At 44.1% G+C, this 23,186-nt stretch overlaps 1 protein-coding gene across 3 annotated transcripts in view; it reads right to left on the bottom strand.

Annotated features, from left to right (window-relative positions):
- KIF5C (kinesin family member 5C) overlaps positions 1-22,446 on the bottom strand; it is a 148,401-nt gene extending 125,955 nt beyond the window's left edge. For all 3 annotated transcript variants that reach the window (XM_048869161.2, XM_048869160.2, XM_048869162.2), the window contains exon 1: positions 21,961-22,446. In XM_048869161.2, coding sequence (XP_048725118.1) covers positions 21,961-22,086 — 126 coding nt within the window. In that variant the 5' untranslated portion in view covers positions 22,087-22,446. The remainder of the gene's footprint in view (positions 1-21,960) is intronic.
- Positions 22,447-23,186: the final 740 nt, after the last annotated feature.

Raw genomic sequence — 23,186 nt, 5'->3', positions numbered from 1 at the left:
GATGAATCGTCTCTCATTAATTTGAGAAAGAAAACAGATCACCTTGATTTTAAGGGTGAGTCATCAGCATTGCCAGCACTCATGATTTTAAACACAAGTCTCACAATATTTGGTGTTGTCTTTAAAGCGCCAACATCTGGAACCAGGTGATTACATTAAAATCTCAGATTCTATAAATAAGGTTTCTAGCACTTGTGGTTGCAGGAAAAATAGCTTGAAAATCTGAACCCTAAAAGTTCAAAAACTAGATGGCAAATAAAAAGATCCCAACATTTATTATTTTTAAATCTCATACTTTAGGGAGAGGTGGACTAAGTTCCCGCTAAGGTGCCACCAAGGGCCGCACACCTAACTCCTCCAACCCCGGAGCTGCTGTGGCGGGGAGAAAGGCGCCTCCCCCCGGGCCCCAGCCCCAGAGCTGCTGCTGCGGGGAGAGGTGCTCTACCCTGGCCCAGGTGCTGCTGCTGGGAGTCCTTTCTCCCCAGCCCCACCCCAGAGCCCACACCCCTCATCCCCGGCCCCACCCCAAAGTCCACACCCCCAGCCAGAGCCCTCACCCCCCCCACCAACCCTCTGTCCCAGTCATAAGATCCCTCCCACACTTCTCAGCCCCAGCCCTGCCACACATCATGTCCATATTGGTGTATAAAGCAAAATTCATTCCGCACATTGATGGGAAAAATTAGAGGGAACATTGGGGGTGGACCCTGATCTAATGGTTGAATACTTAGAATTACTCAGTATAATCAACCTTATTTCAAGGAAATAAGGGCAGTCTTCATTTGAAAGTATCAACCTAGGTCTTTAAATCATATTAGGTGGGCAGAAACAAAGTTCAAGCTTGCAAGAACGTTGAAGTACCTTCCTCTCCTAATTTTGGAGTACGTCATGAAGACAACTAACATGCCTGAAACAGAACAACATTTAAGTTTTTTCCCGCTAAAACTGGTCACACGGAGTAGAATTTCCTGACTTATCCTCCAAACAGTATATAGTCTTGCCAGTCTGCAGTTTCTTATTATACAAAATTAATTAATAAAACCTGGAGTCTTAAGGGAATAAAGGTAGTGGGATTCAGGTAGACAGTGTGAACACAGCCTCTGGAACACTAGTTTCAGAATCAGATGAAGGAACATAGGCTTAATTTCTCACCCTCACTGAAAAAAGCCATGGAAAAAAGGACCATGTCCACATCAGACAACAAGATCAACCTCCTTATAATCCCAATAATCAAAACAAGGGACTATTAACATAGGATCATGGCTAATCCAGGCCTCCTTGCATGTCTCCACCTAACAGAAGGAATCTGCAGGATGGAGGAAGAGGAAAGGACTACACCCAATTAACAGTAAACATATTGGGACAAACGTGCAAGAAGCGGCTAGTCAGCCAAGTTTTCTAGCCAAAAATGTCAGATTCTCAGATGGGGAAATACTGGTATCCCAAATCTTAGTACCAGGGAGAAAAAACAAACAAACAAACAAAAACACACCGAAATATGTACTCCCTTAATAAACCCACGAGAGGATGGGTCAACTAGCTGTAATACGTAGCTCCTTAGGAAAGTAGAAGCAACCAAACCAAGAACACAGCATACATAGGATATTCACTGAAGATCTGGATTTCACAATACAGCTACTCAGAACAGCTAGACCGCCCAGAGTGCAGGTGGTCATTATGTCAGGTCTCTCACACATTAATCTTCTTCCCAGAGCACGAAGGACCAAGATTGTCAGATAATTTAGCATCTGTGCTCCACTGGCGGCATTAAGCTCATCAATCTTGTTTGTACCATCAATGCATTCTACATAAATCCTTCTCTCATTGTGTCTGGCAGGCATTCCCTGGAAAAAACAAAGAGTCACTAACATCTCTGCACTGAAGAGCCACAAGCAGCTGCTCTTTTTATTAAGATACAAGCCATCTGACACAGTTTTTTGTTTGTTTTTTTTTAATTTCCAGTATTTCCTATCCCAATTGCCAGCATGCACCATCCTATCTTCACTGTCCACTAGGTAGAATATGCACTGTTGACTTACATTTTGAAAGGGCCAAAAACTGGACAGCATGTTTATTTAAAAAAAAAAAACTACTCATCATTTGGCAGATTAATTTATTATTAGAAGCATTAGGATGGTTGTGGCCAACACATATCATCATCAGAACCACAATTACATTGCTAAAGACAGTCCCCGTCCAGAGGAGCTTACTATATAAATCAACAAGACAAACAAAGGTTGAGAGAAAGGGGATTGTGAGACACAGAAATTAAGTGACTTGCTCAAGGTCACACAAATCTGTGACAGAGCTGGGAATTAAACCCAGATCTCCTGAGTCCCTGTCCAATGTCTTAATCATAAAACCATTCAACTGCGGAAGTACTGTTAAATCTAAACAGGTTATGAGGTGCATCAAGCCAGAGCAACATGTAGAGAACACCCCAATGGACATAAAACTTCTGCATTTCAGTTAAGGTCCAATGTAAATGCCTCATGCAGCCATTACAAGAGTAACAGGGAGATGGGTTAAAAAGCAGAAATACTATTCTGTGTGGTGTGACATTCACCAATTCTGCTGATGCAATAAAGTAGCAAGCAAATAAATGGTTCAGGCTGCAGTTAGAAAACATCCACTTCAATAAGCCTTTCCAAAAGTCTAGTACACAGTACTTCTGGGGGAATTCTGCACCATTGCAGACACACAGAATTCATGTTGCCTGCAGATTATTTTTTTCTCTGCAGAAAATAGGTTCTGCCAGAGAGCTGCTACAATTACTACTTTTGATCACCAGGGGCTGCTGTGGCACCAGAACAAAGGGCAGCTGGCTCACAGGCCAGCTCAGCCAGCTGCAGAGAGGGAGGACAGCTGAATTCCCCACAGAAACCCTGCCCATGGAGACAGATAAGGAGACACAGGATATAGGGGGAGGGGAGGAAGACAGGGACGGACAGACAGAGCAGGGCACACTGGGCTCCTGGGGGGCACCTCACACAGACTGGGGTTCAGAAGGGACAGTGGGGGAACAGACTGGGGCAGGGCACAGGAGCTAGTGGGGTGACAGCATTGAGCTAGGGCTGAATGGTAGTAGGGGTGCAGGGACACATGGGGACAGGGGCAAATGTTCCTGACTGAATGGGAGGGGTTAGGGGTCAGCCAGAGTCTGCATGGTGGGATGCTCCCCAACTCCCTAATAATCCCTCCCCCACCCCCCCCCAAAAAAAAACCCTGTTCCATACTTCCCTCCCCAACCCTACTCCACACACACACCCCCAACAACCCTCCAGGTTCACTCCCAGGCTCCTTCCCAGCAATTATTTCCCTCTCCCTCAGCTTCTCTGTTACCCTTACCTCCCCCAAGCCTTTACACTGCCTTTACACTGCCCATTGCTTCTGAGGGTGCCGGAAATAGGTTTCTGTATTGTAGTTTAAATGAATGTACTCCAAGTTCTGTATTAATATGCCTAATAAGGAAACTATTCGTCAAAACACATTTCCTGAATTTTTTGTTGTTGTCTATATTGTTAGAGACATACTTGGTGACAGGTATTTTAAAATAAATTACCAAAATAATTGAAACTGGTGTAATTATTTTGTGCTATTTTGACAAAATAAAATATGCAGTAATTTGCAGAATTTAAATTATTGTGTGCAGAATTTTTTATTTTTTGGCAGAATTCCCCCAGGATTAACAGCAAATCATCAGGAACACCACACAGCACCGGGGAAGGCTTCCCTGTCAGGAAGTGTATTCTGGCAGAGTGATTAACAGATGAGAGATCTACTGAACACTGCATTTAGTTACTGCAGTAAACAAGTTAGCCATTTCTGAATGTGCAGCACTGTCAGTTTTTACACCAAATTGAATAAGCAGCCTTTAAAATGTTTTTGATTAAAGGACAGGGACAGTTCAGACTCATATGCATGTTCTACCGCTGTGACAAATGCAGAAAGTCACAGAGCTATTTGGGGGATGTACTGCCTGCCTCAGCAAGATGGTGATAAATCTGATTTTAGATTAACTGGGTATCAATCAGGGTCATCACTTACAGGACAGACATAGAACAATCCATCCTTAACAAGATTATATCATAAGAGAAAAAGGCAGTGAAGCATTCTAGTCTAATGCTTGGAGCAGAGAATTGGCAGTCAGTTCATTCCACTCCTGAGTCCCATTCCCAGTTCTGACATCAGCTTGCAGAGTATCCTGAGGAATGTCACTCTCTATGCCCTCTTTGCCCTGTCTGTTAATGGAGGATACCACTTCACATGGGAGAGGAGAGGCTTAATTAACATTTGAAAGGTGCTTTAGGCTCCATGAGTAGTAGGCAGGAGCGATTTTTATTCCAAACAATTAAAAAAAAAAAAAATACACGCTCCACACAGTTACAGTTGCTATGTGACATTTAGAAGACCTAAGCAGCACTTAAGACATCATCAATCCTGCACTGTCCACAAACACAAATCCTCATCAAGTATAAAGAAATGCATATTTCAGCACAACCACCTTAACTCTGACTTGTAGACTGTTTTTGGGAGTAGTTATGCATTGCCAAAGGGATAAACAATTAAGTTTGAACTTGATGAAAAGAGGGAGCCATGGGATTGCTTCAACAAAGGAGTAATCAAGTTAGATCAACAGGCCAGATCATTTTAGCAGTTGCATTTTCTAACCAATTGAAAGGTTATGAAGTCAATATTGGGAACACTAGAGAGAAGGTGTCTGCTGTAGTCAGGAGAAAAGGGCATGGCAAGCATTTCTGCTGCATGGTTAGAAACAAAAAAGTTAGATCTTAGAAGTGTTTTGGAAGCAACAGCAGGAAAATCTGAGCAGATCTGAGCTGTAGGGAATGAAGGAGAACAGAAAGGTCACTAAACTATTTAATTAAAAAGGAGCACATGCACTGGCCAAGCCTAAACAACAAATCCTTCAGAGCCCGGTCTCTTTCAATGAGTACCTGACAAGATGTGCCCAGTGAATGTGCATTGTAGCTAAGTTAGTCCCAATTGCACACTCAGCAAAGTCCACCTTTGCTCAAAGCGTTGTCAAATGTGCAAGAGAGATCATAAATATATTGAGTGCTAGACCAAAGGTTAGCTTTTTGATTCCAGACAACACTTAACTCACTAGGCTCTGGTCCCTCCCAGCAAAGTCACTCTATGCTTTAGGCAACCTATTTGAAAAATGTAGCTAATAATGATTTGCTCTACAGATGTAAGATCTCAAACATTTTACAAAGGTGGATAAGTATTATTATCCAATCTTGGTTGATGTAAATACAGATATTTGAAGTATTTTGCAAGAGGAACGATGTAGTCAGGGTTTAGTTAACAACTCCACTAAAGACAAACCCTCTATTACTCAGTTACCCCAATTTGGATAATAGGCCTGTGCACATTCCCCTTAGGTGAAAGAATCAACAGTTAGGAAACTATCCTGGGACTCATGAGACCCAAATTCAATTCCTTTCTCTGCCACAGACTTCCCTGTATGACTCAGGGCAGGCAAGTCAGTCTCTCTGTGCCTCAGTTCCTGATCTGTAACATGTGGATAATAGTACTTTCCTATCTCACTTGGTGTTGTCAAAATACTTACACTAGAAAGATTGTGAGGCACTCAGATTAGAGAAATAAGGGTCGAGGGGAAAAAATGGCAACTTTCAAGGGGGTGGAAGACCTTTTTCTGCTCCCCTCCAGCTACCTGCCACCACCACCCCCACGGCCCAATATGGAAAAATTGGAAGTTTTGGGGAACATTGTAAAGAAACTGTTACATGAAGTATTTTCTCTCAGACTGAGCAGTAAACATTTTTAAAGTAATGTTTAAAATATTGTTGCTGCTGCCCTTCAGTCCTTTACAAAGCATTTTAATGAGTATTAGAAATGAAGGTACTTTATTTACAAATTTTACAGTCTTAGGTTGTTACAATTCGTATATATCATTGGCATACATAGTCTGAAGTACATGAAGTTCAGAATCAGAAGTTGTGGATCTTTCAGACACGGATTCTGGTTAGACATAGAAAAATGCTATGCATTTCCACGACTACATGCGTAACTGTTGGAGTTATAGTATACTTAGGGTGACTATATTTCTCTATGCTGAATACAGGACACCTGGTAAAATTACTCGTATTCAAGCGAGTTCAACCACAATCAATCAGAACTATGCAGTACAAACGTTCAGATTAACATCAGGTTGACTGAGGCCCTGTTAAAAAGAAGTACTGCGTAGTTGGCTTCTTTTTATTTACCTTACCTTTAAGGCTTTAGGGTTCACACAGGGAGGGGTGACAGATACACAGACACACACACAGACATGTGACACACCCACACTTCTATACACTTCTCTCATGCTTGTGACCGACTGACCCAACCCTCCATGCCTGGCTGGGCCCCTGAGACAGACCCGCCTCTCCTGGTACCTGGCGCTGCGCATTCCCGAGGCAACACATGGCGGGGGGAGGCCAGCACGCAGGGTCACATGCCCCCTCCCCCAGATTTCTGCCAGCAGTAGCTTTTTGGCACTGTGTGGGAGGAAAGGGAGCTGCTTCCAGCAACAGAGGAGGTGGGTGGGAGAGGGATGACCTGGCCCATGTTTGCAGAGCTCATCTCTTCCCCCCTTCTTCTCAGGTCACCAGCCCAGCCAGAGGCACTGGGGGAAGGAAGGAGCCTCCTGGCCAGGCTGATGGTGAGCTGAGCACTCTGACCAGGGGCTGGTTCTCTGCACAGCGCTAGGAGCAAGACGTGCCCTGCCAGGGATGATATGGAGGAGCAGCGGAGCTGTGGAGGTGAAGGGGCAAAGCAGGGAGAGGACAGCGAGCGGGGGAGCACATGAAGGGGTGATGTGTGGGCAGCAGAAGCAACACCTAACCAGCCGCTGCCTGGCGCCTGCCTACACTCACTAGCCACCACAGCACACAGCCAGTGCCAGCTGGTAACGGGACTGAGGGCAGGGCCCTGCTAGCCAAGAGCCAGCACACAGTGGAAGGCTGTGCTGATGGATCAGCAGTAGGATCATCTGGCTCGCGCACTGCAGCTTTGCCCCACCTCCAGCCTGCCACACCCATGCCCATCGTCGGCCACTGGACCCCCCCACTCACCACTGGCAGGTGGGCAGCTGGCGAGCAGAGATCCGGCCAGCAGCAGGACCCGCCCAGCAGCAGGATCCGCCAGTACCGATGGGAGGGAGAGACAGAAAATATGGGACAATTTGCCCGTTTTTAAGACAATGTCGGGACACCTACAGGAGGGTTTAAATATGGGACTGTCCCTTTAAAAAATGGGACATCTGGTCACCCTAAGTATACTGGTTCATACAATAGCTAGTTTCATGTACGATGACACTTACTGTATCAGTGATAATGCACTATTAAAGACTCTGGTGTTGTTGTTACTATAAAGTTAGGATATATACCCGAATTTACCATTAGTCCTTAATACTGAGCTCTGCTAACTAAATTATACGGAGTTCATTTCCTGAGCTCTCTCTAAAAATTTGAATTTCATCTGTATGTGCATGTATGTAAGCGCTATTTACATACTGTTTGAACCTTAAGGATAACCTTCCCTTTTGTTTACAACAATATTGATGGTTTTTATTTTCAACATTTTTTTCCTATTTGCCAACAGGTGAAAATACACCCAAGTACCTTGGTTTGCAGCTGCAACCCCACATCTAATGCTAGATGTCACTATTCTATAAAATCAAAACTAAAGAATTGATACTTATTTATATCATACCAGACCGTCCTTTTTCCATGCATGGGATGAGCACACTTCATCCCTACTTTAGATGCCCCAGGAACCCCTCAGACTCTCTCTACCGAGTTACATCACTACCAACACTCACACAGTCCTGTGCTTCTCTGCCTTTAGCCCGCTCTTGCAGGGCCAGGACGGAACAGTGGTCCCCCTTTCTTGAGGCCTCTTCATACACTGGACTCACCTGGCCCTGGTTACCCACCTCTCCCTTTCTGTGTCTCTTATACCCCTCAGCTGCTGGACGAATTGGCTCATCAGCTCTCCCAGCTTGATCAGCTAATTAGCCTGCATATCCGCAGCCAGCATTCTCCAGAGGAGCCGACTGATCAGAGTGCTGGCTAACCTGCTAGCTCTCAGCACTCTTGTCACAATGTGACAAGTAAATTATACAGAATACATTTCTCATCCTTGAATAAGTAAATAAAGTTTAGTTTTGATAAGCAAGTAACTACTGGGAAAAATTGAAATTTGCAGAATTTCCATGGAAAAAACCTAGGTTTTTTCCATACCTTCAAATTTCCAGGAATTTTACATTCCTGATTCAGATACTATAAGAGTGGGGACCACATAGGTATGTAAGAGATAAACAAAGGTGAAGGTGTATTTTGGTAACAAATACAAAAGTATTCATTTTACCAAATGTTCCATTTCCTTCTCAAAATTAGCTTGGGCCAGTTCAAAGATTGATAATGATGAAAATTATTTTCTGTTGCCACCTTCTTCCTCTCCACCGGCTTCACGGACAGCACTGTACCTAGTTTTAAAACAACCAAAATTTTACTGTGCACTTGAATATCGTCTCTGGCATGAACAGCAAAGTTTACTGGTGTTTCAAATTTTGCAGTGCAATAGGATTTCATTCAGCATATAGAGGGGCACAGAGAAATACTGTAGACACTTTGCATAATATAAGACTCTTTTCTGACATTTTATGTCTCTTACTAAAGAAGCACTCATCCAGATAAATCATGTATTTCAAAAAAGTGTTCTGATTTTAAACAATCCTGAACCCCAACTAGGAGGTTTTCTTGGAGTTACAAGGAGGACCACAATCAGCCTTCTAAAGTCAACGTCCACTTGAAGGATAACACACACCCCTCCAGGGCCAGGCCCCATGGCTGCCTCCACCGCTGTGGTTTCAGATGAAGTCAGTAGATTTCCATTTCAGGAAAACAGGTTTAAAGAGAAGGAAAGGGCCACTATATTTCAGACAGCTATTTCGAAGAGACTTTGATTTCTCCAGTAGACAGACCCAACAGGACAGACATGTGCCTCTGAGCAACAGCTCTTTAAGAGTTCTTAAAGGGAAGAGTTTGGGGTATTTTATGGTTTGTTTGTTTTTTTGTTTTAAATAGACAGCTTTCTCACACTCTAAAACCTGATAATTTGAAGGGAGGTAGAGTCCCCTGCTCAGTATATTGTAAAATATTCCCATGGGGAATCCACTAATATTCCAATATGGATTTTTCTTTGTAGCTAAGGAAAGCCTGGGTTGCCCCACAGTCACCCACCTTCCTGCCTTTCTCCCCTATGTCATTTTTCTGCTTCCATACAAACAGTGTCAGCTCAAGCAGGGTTTACTGTATATTGCACACACAGGCTACTGTCTCAAATGACTTGCACTCAATATCCTTTCAGTATCCCGCAGACACTGCTGAAAGACATGCTCTGAACTTTGCTGCTTCAGACTGCAGTAGTCTGAACAGTTTCTTAAAAGAAAACCTACTCTGCATCTGTATTCCACTCTACATTCACAATTCCTTCAAGCGATCAGACTGGCATGACTAACACTACTCTGGAATCAAGGTCTCATCTAGACGTGACCTTTGGGTTTTGAAAGGCTAAAGCAAGATAAAAATGAAGGAAGGAAAAGGAAGGGTCTGTAAGAAGCTGCATGGGGTAAATAGGTTGTGTTAGATCTTGTTCTGCTTCACTTAGATGTAGCATTACAGGCTCAGTTAAGAGATTTAACAAAATGGACACAAAATAGGTGTATGCATTAGGTGCTCTTAGTAAGAAAAGAAGTTCTTTCTCTTTAGAAAAATTACATTCAGTGAAAAGTTGCAACCGAAATTTGCCTGCATTCTGTACATTCATACTTTTTAAAAAAAAAAATCCAGACACCAAGAGCTAGCAAATTAAAGGAAAAGATAATCAACCAAAATGTTCCAAGCCATGGAGGCTAAATGGATGCAATTTCAATTATGGACACACCTCGCTCCAGACTAGATCATGCAATTCATCTTTTTCTTCAGTAAAAATATTTCCCCTTCTGCACTTGTCAGTAAGTTACGGTTTTGGCCATTTAGAAAGGTATCACAACCACCACTACATAACTTCACTTATGCACATCTAAGTCTTATACATTTCTAAGCCTTTTAAACAAGACAAAGATGAGACATCTACTTACAACTGAAACTTTGAACATTGTTCACACGGAAGTGGTTCCCTCTTTCCAGCTGTAGATATCTAAATACAGTCAGCTGTTTTAGCAGGCTGATTGCAATGCAACTTACACAGCTGAGAAGGTTCATGAATGGCTAGAAACACATTAGGTATTACACAAATCAACATGGAAGAAATAGGAAATCTTTAAGTGACTCACTTTGATGGCTGCTGTTGGTAGGTGGTGGTAAGGACATAGGGTGACCAGTGGTGGTAGGGGGTAATGGTAATCAAGAGTGCATTTTTACAAGATATTATGAAATTCCAATATTCCTCACACTCAAAACTGTAATATTAATCTTGAAAAAATTATAGGGAAAAAATAAGCATGTTCTTATGGGAAGGTCCACGGTCAGCAGCTCTCGTTTCCTCTTCCATTTTATCTTTTGCTACAGCCAATCACTGACAGTGCTCTGTTAAGCAAAGTGTGAAGCATCTCTGCATTTCTTCCAGTATAGAGCGTCACATCACTTTCTTAACCAAAACAGCCACTACTCCCCAGTTTACCTCAGGGGAAGTGGAGATTTCATACAAAGTCTCCTCTGACCATACAAAAAATCCAGATGGATGGAGCAGTATTCTCTGAAAGCGTCTCTTATGACAGTACCAGAGTGAACAGGAATATCCAGAAGTCAATTTCAGCACTACCATCGACTGCCTCCCCTGAGATGTACAAACAACACAATGAAGTCTGCCAAACAAGAAAGATATAGACAAGTCCAGCTGCTGAACACATTGCAAGCAATTAGCATTCCTCTAAATCTTTACATCTACCATTGCTGTTAACACTGAGCTTTGGTGCACGAAAACACACAACATATATAAATGGAAAAGCCTCCTTGGAAAATCCATTGAAGCCTCATATGTGCTAGAATAGCTACAACAGCTAAGAAACACGGTCACAAAACAACAATGAAGCTAACAGAAGTTCTTAATGCAAACAATTTTGTGACTAAAGAATGTGTAAATAAATTATTAAATAAGGGAAACATTTAAACTCTTTGACAAAGGTTAAGACACAAATCAGGTCTGTTTTAAATTAAATGTGAATGCCTAACTACAGCATTACTAAGGCACAATACATTTAACTGAAGTATTTGATACATTTTAAATATATCTTGTGACATCAAGTCAAGACATATGATAAACTAAATGTCAATTAGAGGACTTATTTTCACTTCTATAAGGACACCCTTTAGGGGGCCTCAAAGTGCTTTACAAAAACTAGTTAATCTTCACTTGATAGGTGAGTCACAGGAAAGATAAGAGAGGACCTTCTTGACTTTTATTCCCAGCTCTGCCAAAGACTAAATGCACAGTCTCCTGCCTTCACATCAGTTAGATTTCCTCCTCTTTGCACCAAGAGCAGGAGAAAAAAAGAAAAGAAAAAGCCTGTCATTTGGTAGGCAGGACCATATTGTAGCTAAAGAAAGGTTTGCTTTGGGATGCGTCAGACAAATGTATCCAGATCGCCTTTATTGGAAAAGGATTAATGGCACTTGTGGTTGCTAGAAGTCAACGATAATGAGGAACCAAGATTTACTGAAGGTTAGTGTTTCAGCACCTTGCACAGCTCCCATTAGGAACAGGCTGCAACATGGGAATTTAGCTCTCTGCCATGGACTCAGGCACCTTGGCACCACATCTACTCATGTTCAGCATTTACCCATATGACAAAGCTGGAAACTAAGGATCACCAAAATTGCGCTCCTCTGGTCCAGAGTTTTTGGCTTGTCCTACAGTAAATTAAGGGGTTCACCTTGGCCCGGGATCTGTTTCAAATACTCTTAATGCCCAGCTAAAGAAATCAGCAACAGCTCTTCCTGCAGCACCTAAGGCTGCATCTTCAGGAAACCTCCCACCATTAAGCTTTTGTGATGGTGCAATCACTGTTAATGAAGTCCAGCCACCAGCATTTGTACAATCACATCATCTAGCCTGGCTCATACACAGTGGTTTAAGACATTACCAATAATTAGTGTACACCAGAACTCCCACTGCTGCTGCACACAAGGGAAATTTCACAGAAACAGACAACACCAATGTGTTCCCGGTCTACCCTGGCAAATAACAGCGCTGAAACTTTCTCGCTCAGTGGTGTGAAAAAAACACCCTCCTGAGCACAGCAAGTTGCAGCGCTGTAAAGCACCAGTGTAAACAGTGCCCCAGCACTGGGAGCTATGCCCCTCATTGAGGTGGGTTTTTTTTTTTTTTTTTTTTTTTGTGCGCTGCAAGCACACAAGGCACGTTAAAGCACTGCCGCATAGCCAGTGTAGACTGGCCCTTAGAAGTGGCTTAATCATGTACTAACCCAGCCTAGCTTGTGAAATCTGGCAGGATCAGAGATGGAGGTGGTTTGAAGGAAAGCAAATTTAAATTTGAGAATACAGAAATGTCTGCAGAAAGCCCTTATCTGTACAAATATATATTTGCTGTTAAATCTCTCTTGTTGCCCTAAATTACAATTGAGAATGCAATATATTAGATTTTTAAATTCATTGGGTGTTGGCTGTTTTTCAAAGAGGGAAGCTGCAAAAATTAATTTCCTAATAAAGAAGGCAGCTGCAGATCCAGCCAGCCCTCATGTACCAGACAATTAACTCCTCTGTTAGAACCAGAAACTCTACTCCACTAATTATTCCACTGCAGTAAGAACTCCACCTCCTAAACAGCTTCCCCTTCAATCAATTAATTATTAAGCATAACAGAACCTAGAGCAATCTACTCTTTTTAGCAGTTCCAACAATTACTCCCTGGATGGCTACAACTACAGTCCTTAAGTTAGTGAAACATGTTTGTTCTGCAGCAGATTGGGAAGCCTTATAAACTGACAGAAAATGTGGTACTTATAAAAGATGTATCCCATTTACCTTAAGCTAATTCATGGGTTGGAGTAGGAGGGAAATCACCACAGAAATAAAGTGACAGATTTGCCAGCACTCCGCTCTTCCATCTCTAGAAATAATCAGGCATGGAAACAACACAGCCCAACACGACAGGAAAGTTAGCACTGCATGACACATCTTATACATAAAGCAGAAAGATGAAAGGCATCGGGGTCAACCACATGCTTTGCAATGTATCAACTTATGTCATACTGAAGGAAAACTCAATGGTGTGCGAGGATTAGTCATGTTTTCTAAAAGAGAAGAACCCACCACACATTTGTATCATTTCATAGTGTCTTTGGAGATGATAGGCTTCAAAGACATAATATGTTTATCTCTGCAAGCTGCTTGTATTTCATTACAGGTATCTCAGACTAGCTCTTTTACAGAAACAATGCTTAAACTTCATGGGAATAAAGAAGTTAGGAGGGGGCAGGGAAATGAACTAAGGATGCACAGTTATAACACATTAAAGGTTTCCAGCTTAAGTTTTCCCACTAGAAAAATTGTAACAAAAAATATATGACACACCTAATGAATGACTGTACATCAAGTATGTATTGTGTGTGTTGTATAAAAGGAAAGAAAACAATCTCAACACATGGCGAAATATATTTTTTCAAAAAAATATTAACACATTTAACGGAACAAATTGACAGGTTACATTTTGATAAGTTAAAATAAAATCAACTTCACTAGCAATATAGACATTCCACATCAGTCTATGAGAGTTTAATTTCTAGTATTTCTAGGGTGTCTCACATCAAGATATGTGAGTCTACCCTTGTGCATTCAGAGGTGGAAATATCGGTGTGGATTTCATTAAAAGAGCAATGTGCCATGCAGCAGCAAAGGGAACCACCAAATCATGTGAACGGCTTTCAAGGACCAATGAGGATTTTATGCCACAGTGTCACTGCTCTACTATCCAATCGTTTTAGGTCTTTTTGCTAAATAAGTTAATTAGGCATGAATGATCCAGATAAATAGTCTGCGAAGATCTTTAAACAGAAAGAATTTATGGATCTAATTCTCTTCTTACGAGTGCAACTTTCACTAACTTCACTATCATTCCTGCATGAGAGAGAGAGAATAGTCTGACCTGATACTTTAAGGGGAAAAATATAGTGTCAATAGTAAATGCATTAGAAAACTAGGTAAAAATAGACATTTTTTCCCTAGAAGAATGGGCTGTCATTATTTGCGTCTGACAAGTACTGTGTTATGCTGTGAAACATCATTTGCTTTTTGCTCCCTACATCCCTACATGTTCTCTAGTGTCCGATTAACAAAAGAAAAAATTATTCAATGTCTCTTCACAAAAAATGTAGTCACTGAACACAATAAGGAATCTTTAGAGCAGATCAAGGCTGAAACAATAGATAGTAGGACTTCCCTCTGAGGGAACAAGCTATGCTAGTATAGGTTTCAGAGTAGCAGCCGTGTTAGTCTGTAATCGCAAAAAGAAAAGGAGTACTTGTGGCACCTTTGAGACTAACAAACTTATTTGAGCATAAGCTTTCGTGAGCTACAGCTCACTTCATCGGATGCTAGTATATGGACCCTTAAACTTGTTCCATTTTCCTTACTGGTTTTTCTCTCTCACACACACACTTTAAAGCCCACCAGTGCCACACTTAGTCAGCTGGAATGCATCCTGTTGAGCAACAACTAAAAACAAACACTCCTCTCCCTCCCTCCCCCTATGTTGCCTGCACAACAAGAGATGTGCAAAACTCAGCAGATTCAGTATGCAGAGGTACATGCCAGTATTTTGCTCGCGTTCAGCCCTTAGTTTCATCTCAAAAAGGAATGCGAAACCAGAATCAAAAAGTTAATTTCTGTCTCCTTCCTGGAAATACAAAACACTGACATTAGGACAGCCAGAAATTAGTTCAGGCAATCCACAATGCTAAATATCATAACTAAAACTAAAGAACATCAGTTTCTGCCTTTCACGAACAGCAAGCTTCAAAATGAGTGGGCACTACAGATCCACCTGAAGAACAAACTTGTTCCTGCATTTTTTCCCTCAATTAAGTTCAATTCCTTGCTCTTTATTTATTTTCTAAATTTGGGGGGGGAAATATATTGCAGGCCCACAAACTTAGCTGGGAAAATAGTCTTTTTACATCACAGGCTGCTTATTTCCTTGCAGAGTCTCCCTGTGTATCCCTCCCAGTCCTCAATCCTGCAAACACTTAGGCATGTGAGTACAGTAGCTGCAGGTGTTAAGTGTTTTCAGGTCACCAAGATACTTCACTGGCTGAGCTGTGCACACCGCTTAACACTCACAAAATACAAGGAAAAAAAAAACTGTCAAGGAAAATACATTTGCAGACACATCAGGCAAAACCAAATAGCTAACAGAGTCACCTTGATGGTACAGAGGAACAAAGACAACAAACTAAGCAGCAGTCTACTGAAAATCTGTTTGAAACTCAATAAGGAATCCAGTAGCTTAGTTAAACGTGAACTGCAAAAGAAAGCAATTTATTTATTGCTTTTGCCTCTTCGTGCCTACTATGATCAAGGTAAGTTGGCCATCATGGCAAAAAAAGGGTTAAGTCACAGTAAAAACGCAGGAGTCAATTTGAACTTAAAGATAAGTCTGACACACTAAAATTTTAATTATTATATTGTTGGCCATGGAAAATTGAGAAAAGGTAATTAGTCTCCAATTTGCCATTAAAAATTGATTAAAGCCATTTTATTATATTAGTTTATCCATACTAAATGGTACACATGTACAGCCAAATCTAAGAAGATTCATGGAGGAGGCTGGTTCAGGTGACAAAGACCATGGATGAAATCCCGCTCCTATTAAAGTCAAGGGGAATTTTGCCATAGACTTCAATGGGGCCAGGATTGTTTTAGATAAGCAAATCCTGAAAGTCACAGAGTCATGGGTATGATAAAATACAGCTTTACTCAAGATGTATAGAAATAGACTCAAAGATGTCCCAAAAGAAGTTGGGGGAGGAGGAGTCATTTGCCTTTTTTAAAAAAAGAAAAAGAAAAGAGAAAGCAGTAATTTTAAGTCTTCCCATCCTGTAGCTGCTGGAGGACCTTCTGAAACCTCATAAAACTGTAATAGGAGAAAACAACAGGAGGTGCATGATGTTGAATATTTCACAAAGAAAGCATTTCCCCGCAGTTGTTTGTCAGGAGCTTGAGTTAAGAAAAAAAAAAAATCTCACTTTAAGGATTCAGAAGAGTTGGATTAGACATCTTTTCCCCTTTCAGTTATTCAGGTTTCAGTCTTATCTTTTGTGATAACAAAACTCCACTAGTTTTACAGTCTTCTCATAGAAAAATCAGTCCTGATATTGCTGAAGAAAAAGAAAAAGATGCTGGACTAACAAAAGACCCACTTTGCGGCCTTTATTCAGAAGCAACAGAGGAACATTTGAAATTGTGGTTGATTTGTTTAATTTAGCTCGGCAGTTCCATCTTAATAACTTTATGAATGTTAAAGAAAAAGAGTGCTCTTCTAAAATGAAGACTATGCTGCGAACATTTTCTAGCAGAAATGTGATTTTTCTGTGGGTAAGTATTACTAGTTATTGGAGCTGAGCATTCAATCTGACACACTAAATAATGAAGATCAATAATACATTCTATTATTAATAGTATATTGCAGTAGTTCCCACAGGTTCCAGTTAAGGTCAAGGCCTCAAGTGTGAAAATATTCTTATGAATGTTTATAATTCGAAAACTGTAAAGAGATACAGAAAACATCAGCACCCTCAAGCCAGTTTAAACTAGCTGATTTCCTCACAGGCATCATGGCAGCGAACCCAACTCAGGAGATACATTTTTTTCTCTGTTTAATGTGACAGACTTACAACTAAGCAAACCAAGGCCTGGTCTACACTATGGGGGTAATCGATCTAAGTTATGCAACGTCAGCTACGTGAATAATGTAGCTGAAGTTGATGTACTTAGATCTACTTACCGCGGTGCCTTCACTGTGGTGTGTAAATGGGAGATGCTCTCCTGTCAATTCCACTTGCGCTTCTTGTTGAGGTGGAGTACCAGAGTGGATGCTAAAGCAATCAGCGGTTGATTTATCGTGTCTAATATAGACACGATAAATCGACTCCTGCTGGATCGATCACTGCCAGTCGATCCGGACGGTAGTGTAAACAAGCCCTAAGTCTCATTGGATGTCACTAGGTCTTCTTCCCAGACCCTAGCTATGTCATGAGAAAGAGAAAGGAAGAAGCTGTTCTGGTTGAGACAAGCTTTCCAGGATGATAAACTAAAGGTGCTGAAGATTTATCCTGCCAAACCACAAGCTATACACAAGGTTCAAAATACACTTTTACATGTCATAAATTAGAGACTAAGTCCTCCAATGCATAAGAACTAGAAAATATCTGTTTTTCGTTTTTGTCTTTGGAGAGAGCAGCTAATGCTTTATAGTGATGTCTGAGCTCTTTCTTCACCTGAATCATTTTAAACTGAACTCAATGTTTTCCAAAGAACTACATTATAAGCAGAGATGAGCTATAACCAGAATTACAATTTGCACATGGTTTCACTTCCATGAAAAAAAATAAAATACCACTTTACGTTCAAATTCTCTGTAAACTGATTTAGTCAGATTCCAGTTTTTTTAAAACAATTCTACTTTTAATTAATATACTTTATGTGTTGTTTAAGATCACTGACATTTGCATGGAGAAGATCTCTCTTTCATAAGGCTTCATCTCTTTCTGCCAGTTATTTCTCCTTCATTCTAAACATCCATTGCCTGAAGTCACAATCCTCTGTTTTTGACATCAGATTAATTGCTGTGAAGATTATTATGATTACAACTGAAGGTGAGGAATGAGAATTTATCTGCTCAGAAAGCAAATATCCTGTTTTGATGCAATGCCCTCAGTAATTAAAAAAAGAGAAATAGACTTTTCTATAACATTTATCTCAAAACATTTCAGTTGTTCATGAGTCATTTAGCAGCTCTCTCATGAAAAACTGCTTGTCCTTCCAATAAATTCTGACAATACCTGTAAGTAGTTGAAATAAAAACCTTGTTAATAACCAACTAGCCATTTATGTGGTTTATTATTTATTTATTGATCTCAAGCACTTATCCAAGTATTTGGTTATAAAAATAAACCTTATAATGAGTAGCATAAATATGGCTGTGATCACTGCAGGCCAAAATACAAAACAAAGCACCAAGGGAAAACAAAATCCAGCAAGTCAGACAATTAACCACATACTAGCTCAAGTAGAAATGACCTGGTCCTACATCATGCACTGAAGATCACCAAAGCCCCATGCTGGCAGACTGCCAAAACGAGCCATTCAAAGATAAGGGCCTCCAGTGGAAAGCTTCAGGTCCAAGAACTTACAGCAAGCACACCCCAGACAATCTTAACTGCCATGATAAGCAAACAGTCTGTGGGAGAGTTGGGTCCCAGATAGGGGGACCAGATGTCTTGGTTTTAAAGGGACAGTCCCATATTTAAGCCCTCCTGCAGGTGTCCTGACTTTCTTAAAAGTGGGCATATTTTCTGTCTCTCTCCCCACCCTGCATCTGTACTGGTGGTTCCTGCTGCTGGCTGGATCCCTGCTCACCAACCACCTGCCCACCAGCGGTGAGAGGGGAGAGGGCAATAACTGACAATGAGGGTGGGTGTGCGAGGCTGGTGGTGGGATAAGGTTGGAGCACGCGGGGCCAGCCGCTCCCCCTGCTGGTCCATCAGCACAGCCCCCGCTGGATGCCAGCTCTTGGCCAGCAGGGCCCCACCCCCATCCTGTTTCTGGCCGGCACTGGAGGCGCCCTGCAGTGGCTGGTGAGTGCAGGCAGGTGTTAGCAGCAGCTGGCTAAGTGTCGCCTCTGCTGCCCACCCATCTGCCTTTTATGTGCTCCCCCTCTCGCTGTCCTCTCCCTGCTTTGCCCCTTCACCGCCACCCCCCCAGCCCCACTGCTCCTCTATATCCCCCCTGGTGCGGCGCATCCCATTCCCAGCGCTGTGCGGAGAACCAGCCCCAGGTCAGAGTGCTCAGCCCACCAACAGCCTCGCTGGCAGGCTCCTTCCTTCCCCAACTGCCTCTGGCTGGGACAGCACCCTGGGAAAGCCCAAGACCCTCCGGACTCCTTCGCTGGCCAGGAGGAGCCGAGCCCTGGACGTGCCAAAGCCCCACACAGCACTGGCATAGGGAAGTGTCTCTGCCCCTCATCTAAGCTCTGGAGTAGAGGGGTGGAAGCGATTTCCAGCCTGTGAGCACCCTGACCCTGCAGGCTCCACAGCAGCCCCCCGGGCAGGGTCTTAGCATCCTCCTCACTTGCCCTCGGTGCTGCCCCCAAGGAGCGTGGGGCTGCTCCGTACCCTAGGAACCCTTCCCTGCTGAGCCACCTCTCCCTGGGGGACAGGAGGCGGCTGGGTTATGTTGGTGGCCAGCAGCAGCCTGGAGGTGTTAGCTGCCTTTCGACACTATGTGAGATACTATGTGAGGAAGGGACAAGCTGCTTCCAGGCACAGCGGGGAGGGGAAGAAGAGATGAGCTCTGCAAAGACAGGGGCCAGGTCATCTCTTCCCTCCCCCCTCCCTCGACTGGAAGCAGCTCCGGTCCCTGCCCTCCCGTGCAGTGCCGAAAGGCTGCTGCTGGCCACTTTCTGGGGTGAACCCTGGCAGAAATCTGGCAGGCATATGACCCTGCATGCTGCCTCCATGTGCTGCCTCAGGAAGAGGCAACACCAGGTACCAGGAGAGGTGGGTCCACCCTGGGGGCCCAACCAAGCATGGAGGGCGGAGATCGCCAGGAAGGGAGGGTTGGGTCGGTCACTGCCCGTGTGAGAACAGTGTATGGGAGTATGTGTGTGTGTCACCTCTCCCGTGTGAGCCCTAAAGCCTTAAAGATAAGAAGGTAAAGAAGAAGAATCCAACTGTGCACTATTTCTTTTTAACAGAGGTTCAGTCAACTTGATGTTACTTTGAACGTGTACTGCATAGTTTTGATTGATTGCCATTGAACTTGCTTGAATACGAGTAATTTTACTAGGTGTTCCATATTCAGCATAGGGAAATATGGTCACCCTAGTCCCAGATCATACAGGAATCCAAATAACCACATAGATTGCTTTTTTAGTGATCATGTTAGGTATGCGCTAGTCAGTGATTCCAGAGCCCTTTGCTGTTATGAAGGTTACTTCTCAGCGTGATATGCTGGTGGAACAAGAATATTGGCCTGTCCAGAAATCTGTTGTCACTAGGACCTGGGGTAGTGAATTGATGCTTAAATATATATTTTAGACTTTGTGGTAGAAAGAAACACCACATGTGGATCTACTTATCTAAGGATGAACATTTCAACTATATCACTAACTTGCCCACGGAATGAGATTTTACTACACTGCTTCCAGACGATTCAAATCAACGATTTGTTCTACTGGAATCTGTAACCATTTATCTATGTGCCTCTATAAATAATGCATAATAAAATTTAATGATGGCTTTACATACAAACTATGCTCAACAACTACATACTGCAAAACTACACTTTTTTTTTCTGCTTCGAACGAACAGGTTAGGATTTAATCTCTGCCTCCTGCTCCGGACCTCACATGGCTCCAATGCAAACACAATGCAAAACAGGTGCAACAGAACTATCATTGACCTAGCACATTCAGGGAGCACCGATCCTGTTGTCCACAAAACACACTGGGCGCGGAGTAACCACGGGTCGGTGCTCAGACGCCGTAAGAACTCCAAGCACGACTCCTCGCGCACAGCAAGAGTGGCGGAAGGCTCTTCGATCCATTCGAGCGAAGAAACTTTCCCGGGAAAGAAGGCGGCCTCCAGCGACTGCCGCAATGAGCTCTCTCTAGCTATGTGACAGCAAAGGGGCTGAAGGGAACCCATCAATCAGAGCACACGCAGCCCGTACACCTCTCTCCTTCCATCTGCACCGGCCGCAGCCTGGCAGGTTTTTACACAGCGCCGCTGGTGAGACACAGAGGCTGAGAGCAAGCCAGGCCCGGGGAGAGGGGAAGAGAAGAGAGACACGCACACTGAGCTCTGCAATTCTCTCCCGAAATTGTTGTCACCTGCCAATCATTTGAGGTACCCCACGAGCGAGGGAGAGCGCGAGCATGCCCAGTGAGCAGAATGACATCAGCCTAATCAATACTGGGGGCTGGGAGGCTGCAACCCAGGTGGGAAGCGAGGCCGACTCCATTCAATTCCTCCCCACCGCAGGTACGAACGAGGGGAGCGCGGCACGCGGGCAGCCCTCTGCCGCCCAGCCCCTGGCCCCGGGGCTGGAGCCGCGGGCAGCGGAGGCGGTCACTGGTCCCCGGGAGAAAGCCGGAGTGTGCAGAGCAGTCTCGTGCCACCCGCCCCACTCTGAGGAACTTCTCCCCCCTGCCCCGGCGTCTGCATCCCCCAGACCCTTCGCATCCCAACAGGGGGCCGCGTGCCCGCAGGGCTGCTTTCCCGGGGGGAGGGAGAGACAATAAACTCCAAGTCAAAGGAGGAGAAGAAAGAGAAGGAGGAGGGGGGAGGATTGGGAAGTGAGAGAAACCCCTGGGGACGTGCCCGTGCTCCTGCCCCAGCCCCCTCCTGGAGGAAGCGGGTTCCCCTGCAATTCTGCGGCAGGAGCCTGCCCAGACCCCGCTAGCTACACCGGAGCCCTGGGACAACCCGCCCCCCCGTCCTGGGGCGGGAACAATGGGCCGCGGCAGGGAGGCAGCCAGGTGCCCAGGGTGCGGGTGCTGCGCGGCGCGCGAAGGGGCGGGGGGGGGGGGGGGCGATGGTGCTTTTTGCCAAGGCTGCAGAACAGCGGCCCCAGGATGCTCGGCCCTGCGGTAGCTGGGAGCGGGGGAGGGGGGCATCCCGGCGAGACTTACCCCGATCACCACCGTCTCCTCGCCTTTGAACTTGGGGATGAATTTGTCCCCGCGGAGGATCTCCGCCTCGTTGAGGGGCCGGAACCGGCACATCACTTTGATGCTGCATTCGGCTGGGTCCGCCATCTCGGAGGGGTGGGAGGGATGCTGAAGGGCGAGCTGCAACCCGCGTGCCTAATGCATCCAGCGTCTAGCAGGCAGGGACCGCAAACACCCGGGTCCCACCGTCAGCAGGTCATGGGGCGGGGGGAGTCAGAGAAAGCAGCGACCCTGCATTGTCCAGCTTCTCCAGCAAAAAACCAAGCGGCCCCGCGGCAGAACCACTTCTGCAGAGCGCCGGGGTGGGGCTCGCACCCCGTGCGGGGACTGCAGGTGGCTCTCTGCGGGCGGCAAACAGACAAAGCGGCCGCTCCTTTGCCTCTTCAGCTTCGGCAGCCTCTTGCGAGCCCCACCGCCTCTCGCCTCCCCGAGAGGCTTTGTGACTTCACCGCATTACATCAACCCCGCCCAAAGCCCGGGCTCCAGGGGAGAGGAGCCAACAAAGCATGCTGGGAGATGTAGTCCTCCGACCGGTGTACAGGTGGGGTGCTGGACGGCAGAGGGGGAAGGATAGGCCCTGTCCCACTTTCTCTGAGTGTCTGACTAACTACCGATAGCTGGGGAGTGAGGATTGATGGGTGGTGGCAGTAGGCGCTATTTTGAAAGCTGTTTACAGCTCCCCAGCTAGAGGAAATCCTCTTCTAATTAGATCAGGGTGAAATTCAAAGTTTCATAAATCACACACAATTTTAAAGTGTTTCACAATGACAAACGTATTTCCCCGGTTTTGGACAGCTCTGTTTCCAATCAGGGTCTTGAATTTCCACTCCTGGTCGTTTTTGTTAATTTACATTCACATTACACCGCTCAGCAGGGAATGAACTCTCAGAGAGTTATTTTTCATAACTCCTCCTCTCTCCCCATCCCCTAAACATTTTCAACACTCCAAAACGTGTCAGTTTGGGTGTTTGTTTAGCTTTTTTATTATTATTTTTCTTCCTTTTGTTTTGTTTCCAGTATGGGGTTTCATCAGTTTAACCCTAAATCCAGAAACCCCAGTTATGCTTAATTAAAAATGAGAGAGAGAAAAGGGGAATAGACCCTATGGTATATGTGGCTTGTTAATGTTATGACTTGTTCTACAAAGTACACTTTTAAATGCAGATGTTTCCTTTCCTGCTGCACGT

The sequence above is a fragment of the Caretta caretta genome, chromosome 11 (assembly GCF_965140235.1).
Source record: "Caretta caretta isolate rCarCar2 chromosome 11, rCarCar1.hap1, whole genome shotgun sequence".
Classification (NCBI taxonomy): Eukaryota; Metazoa; Chordata; order Testudines; family Cheloniidae; genus Caretta; species Caretta caretta.
The sequence above is the reverse complement of the archived record's forward strand: the minus strand, read 5'-3'. Positions and strand labels throughout refer to the sequence as shown.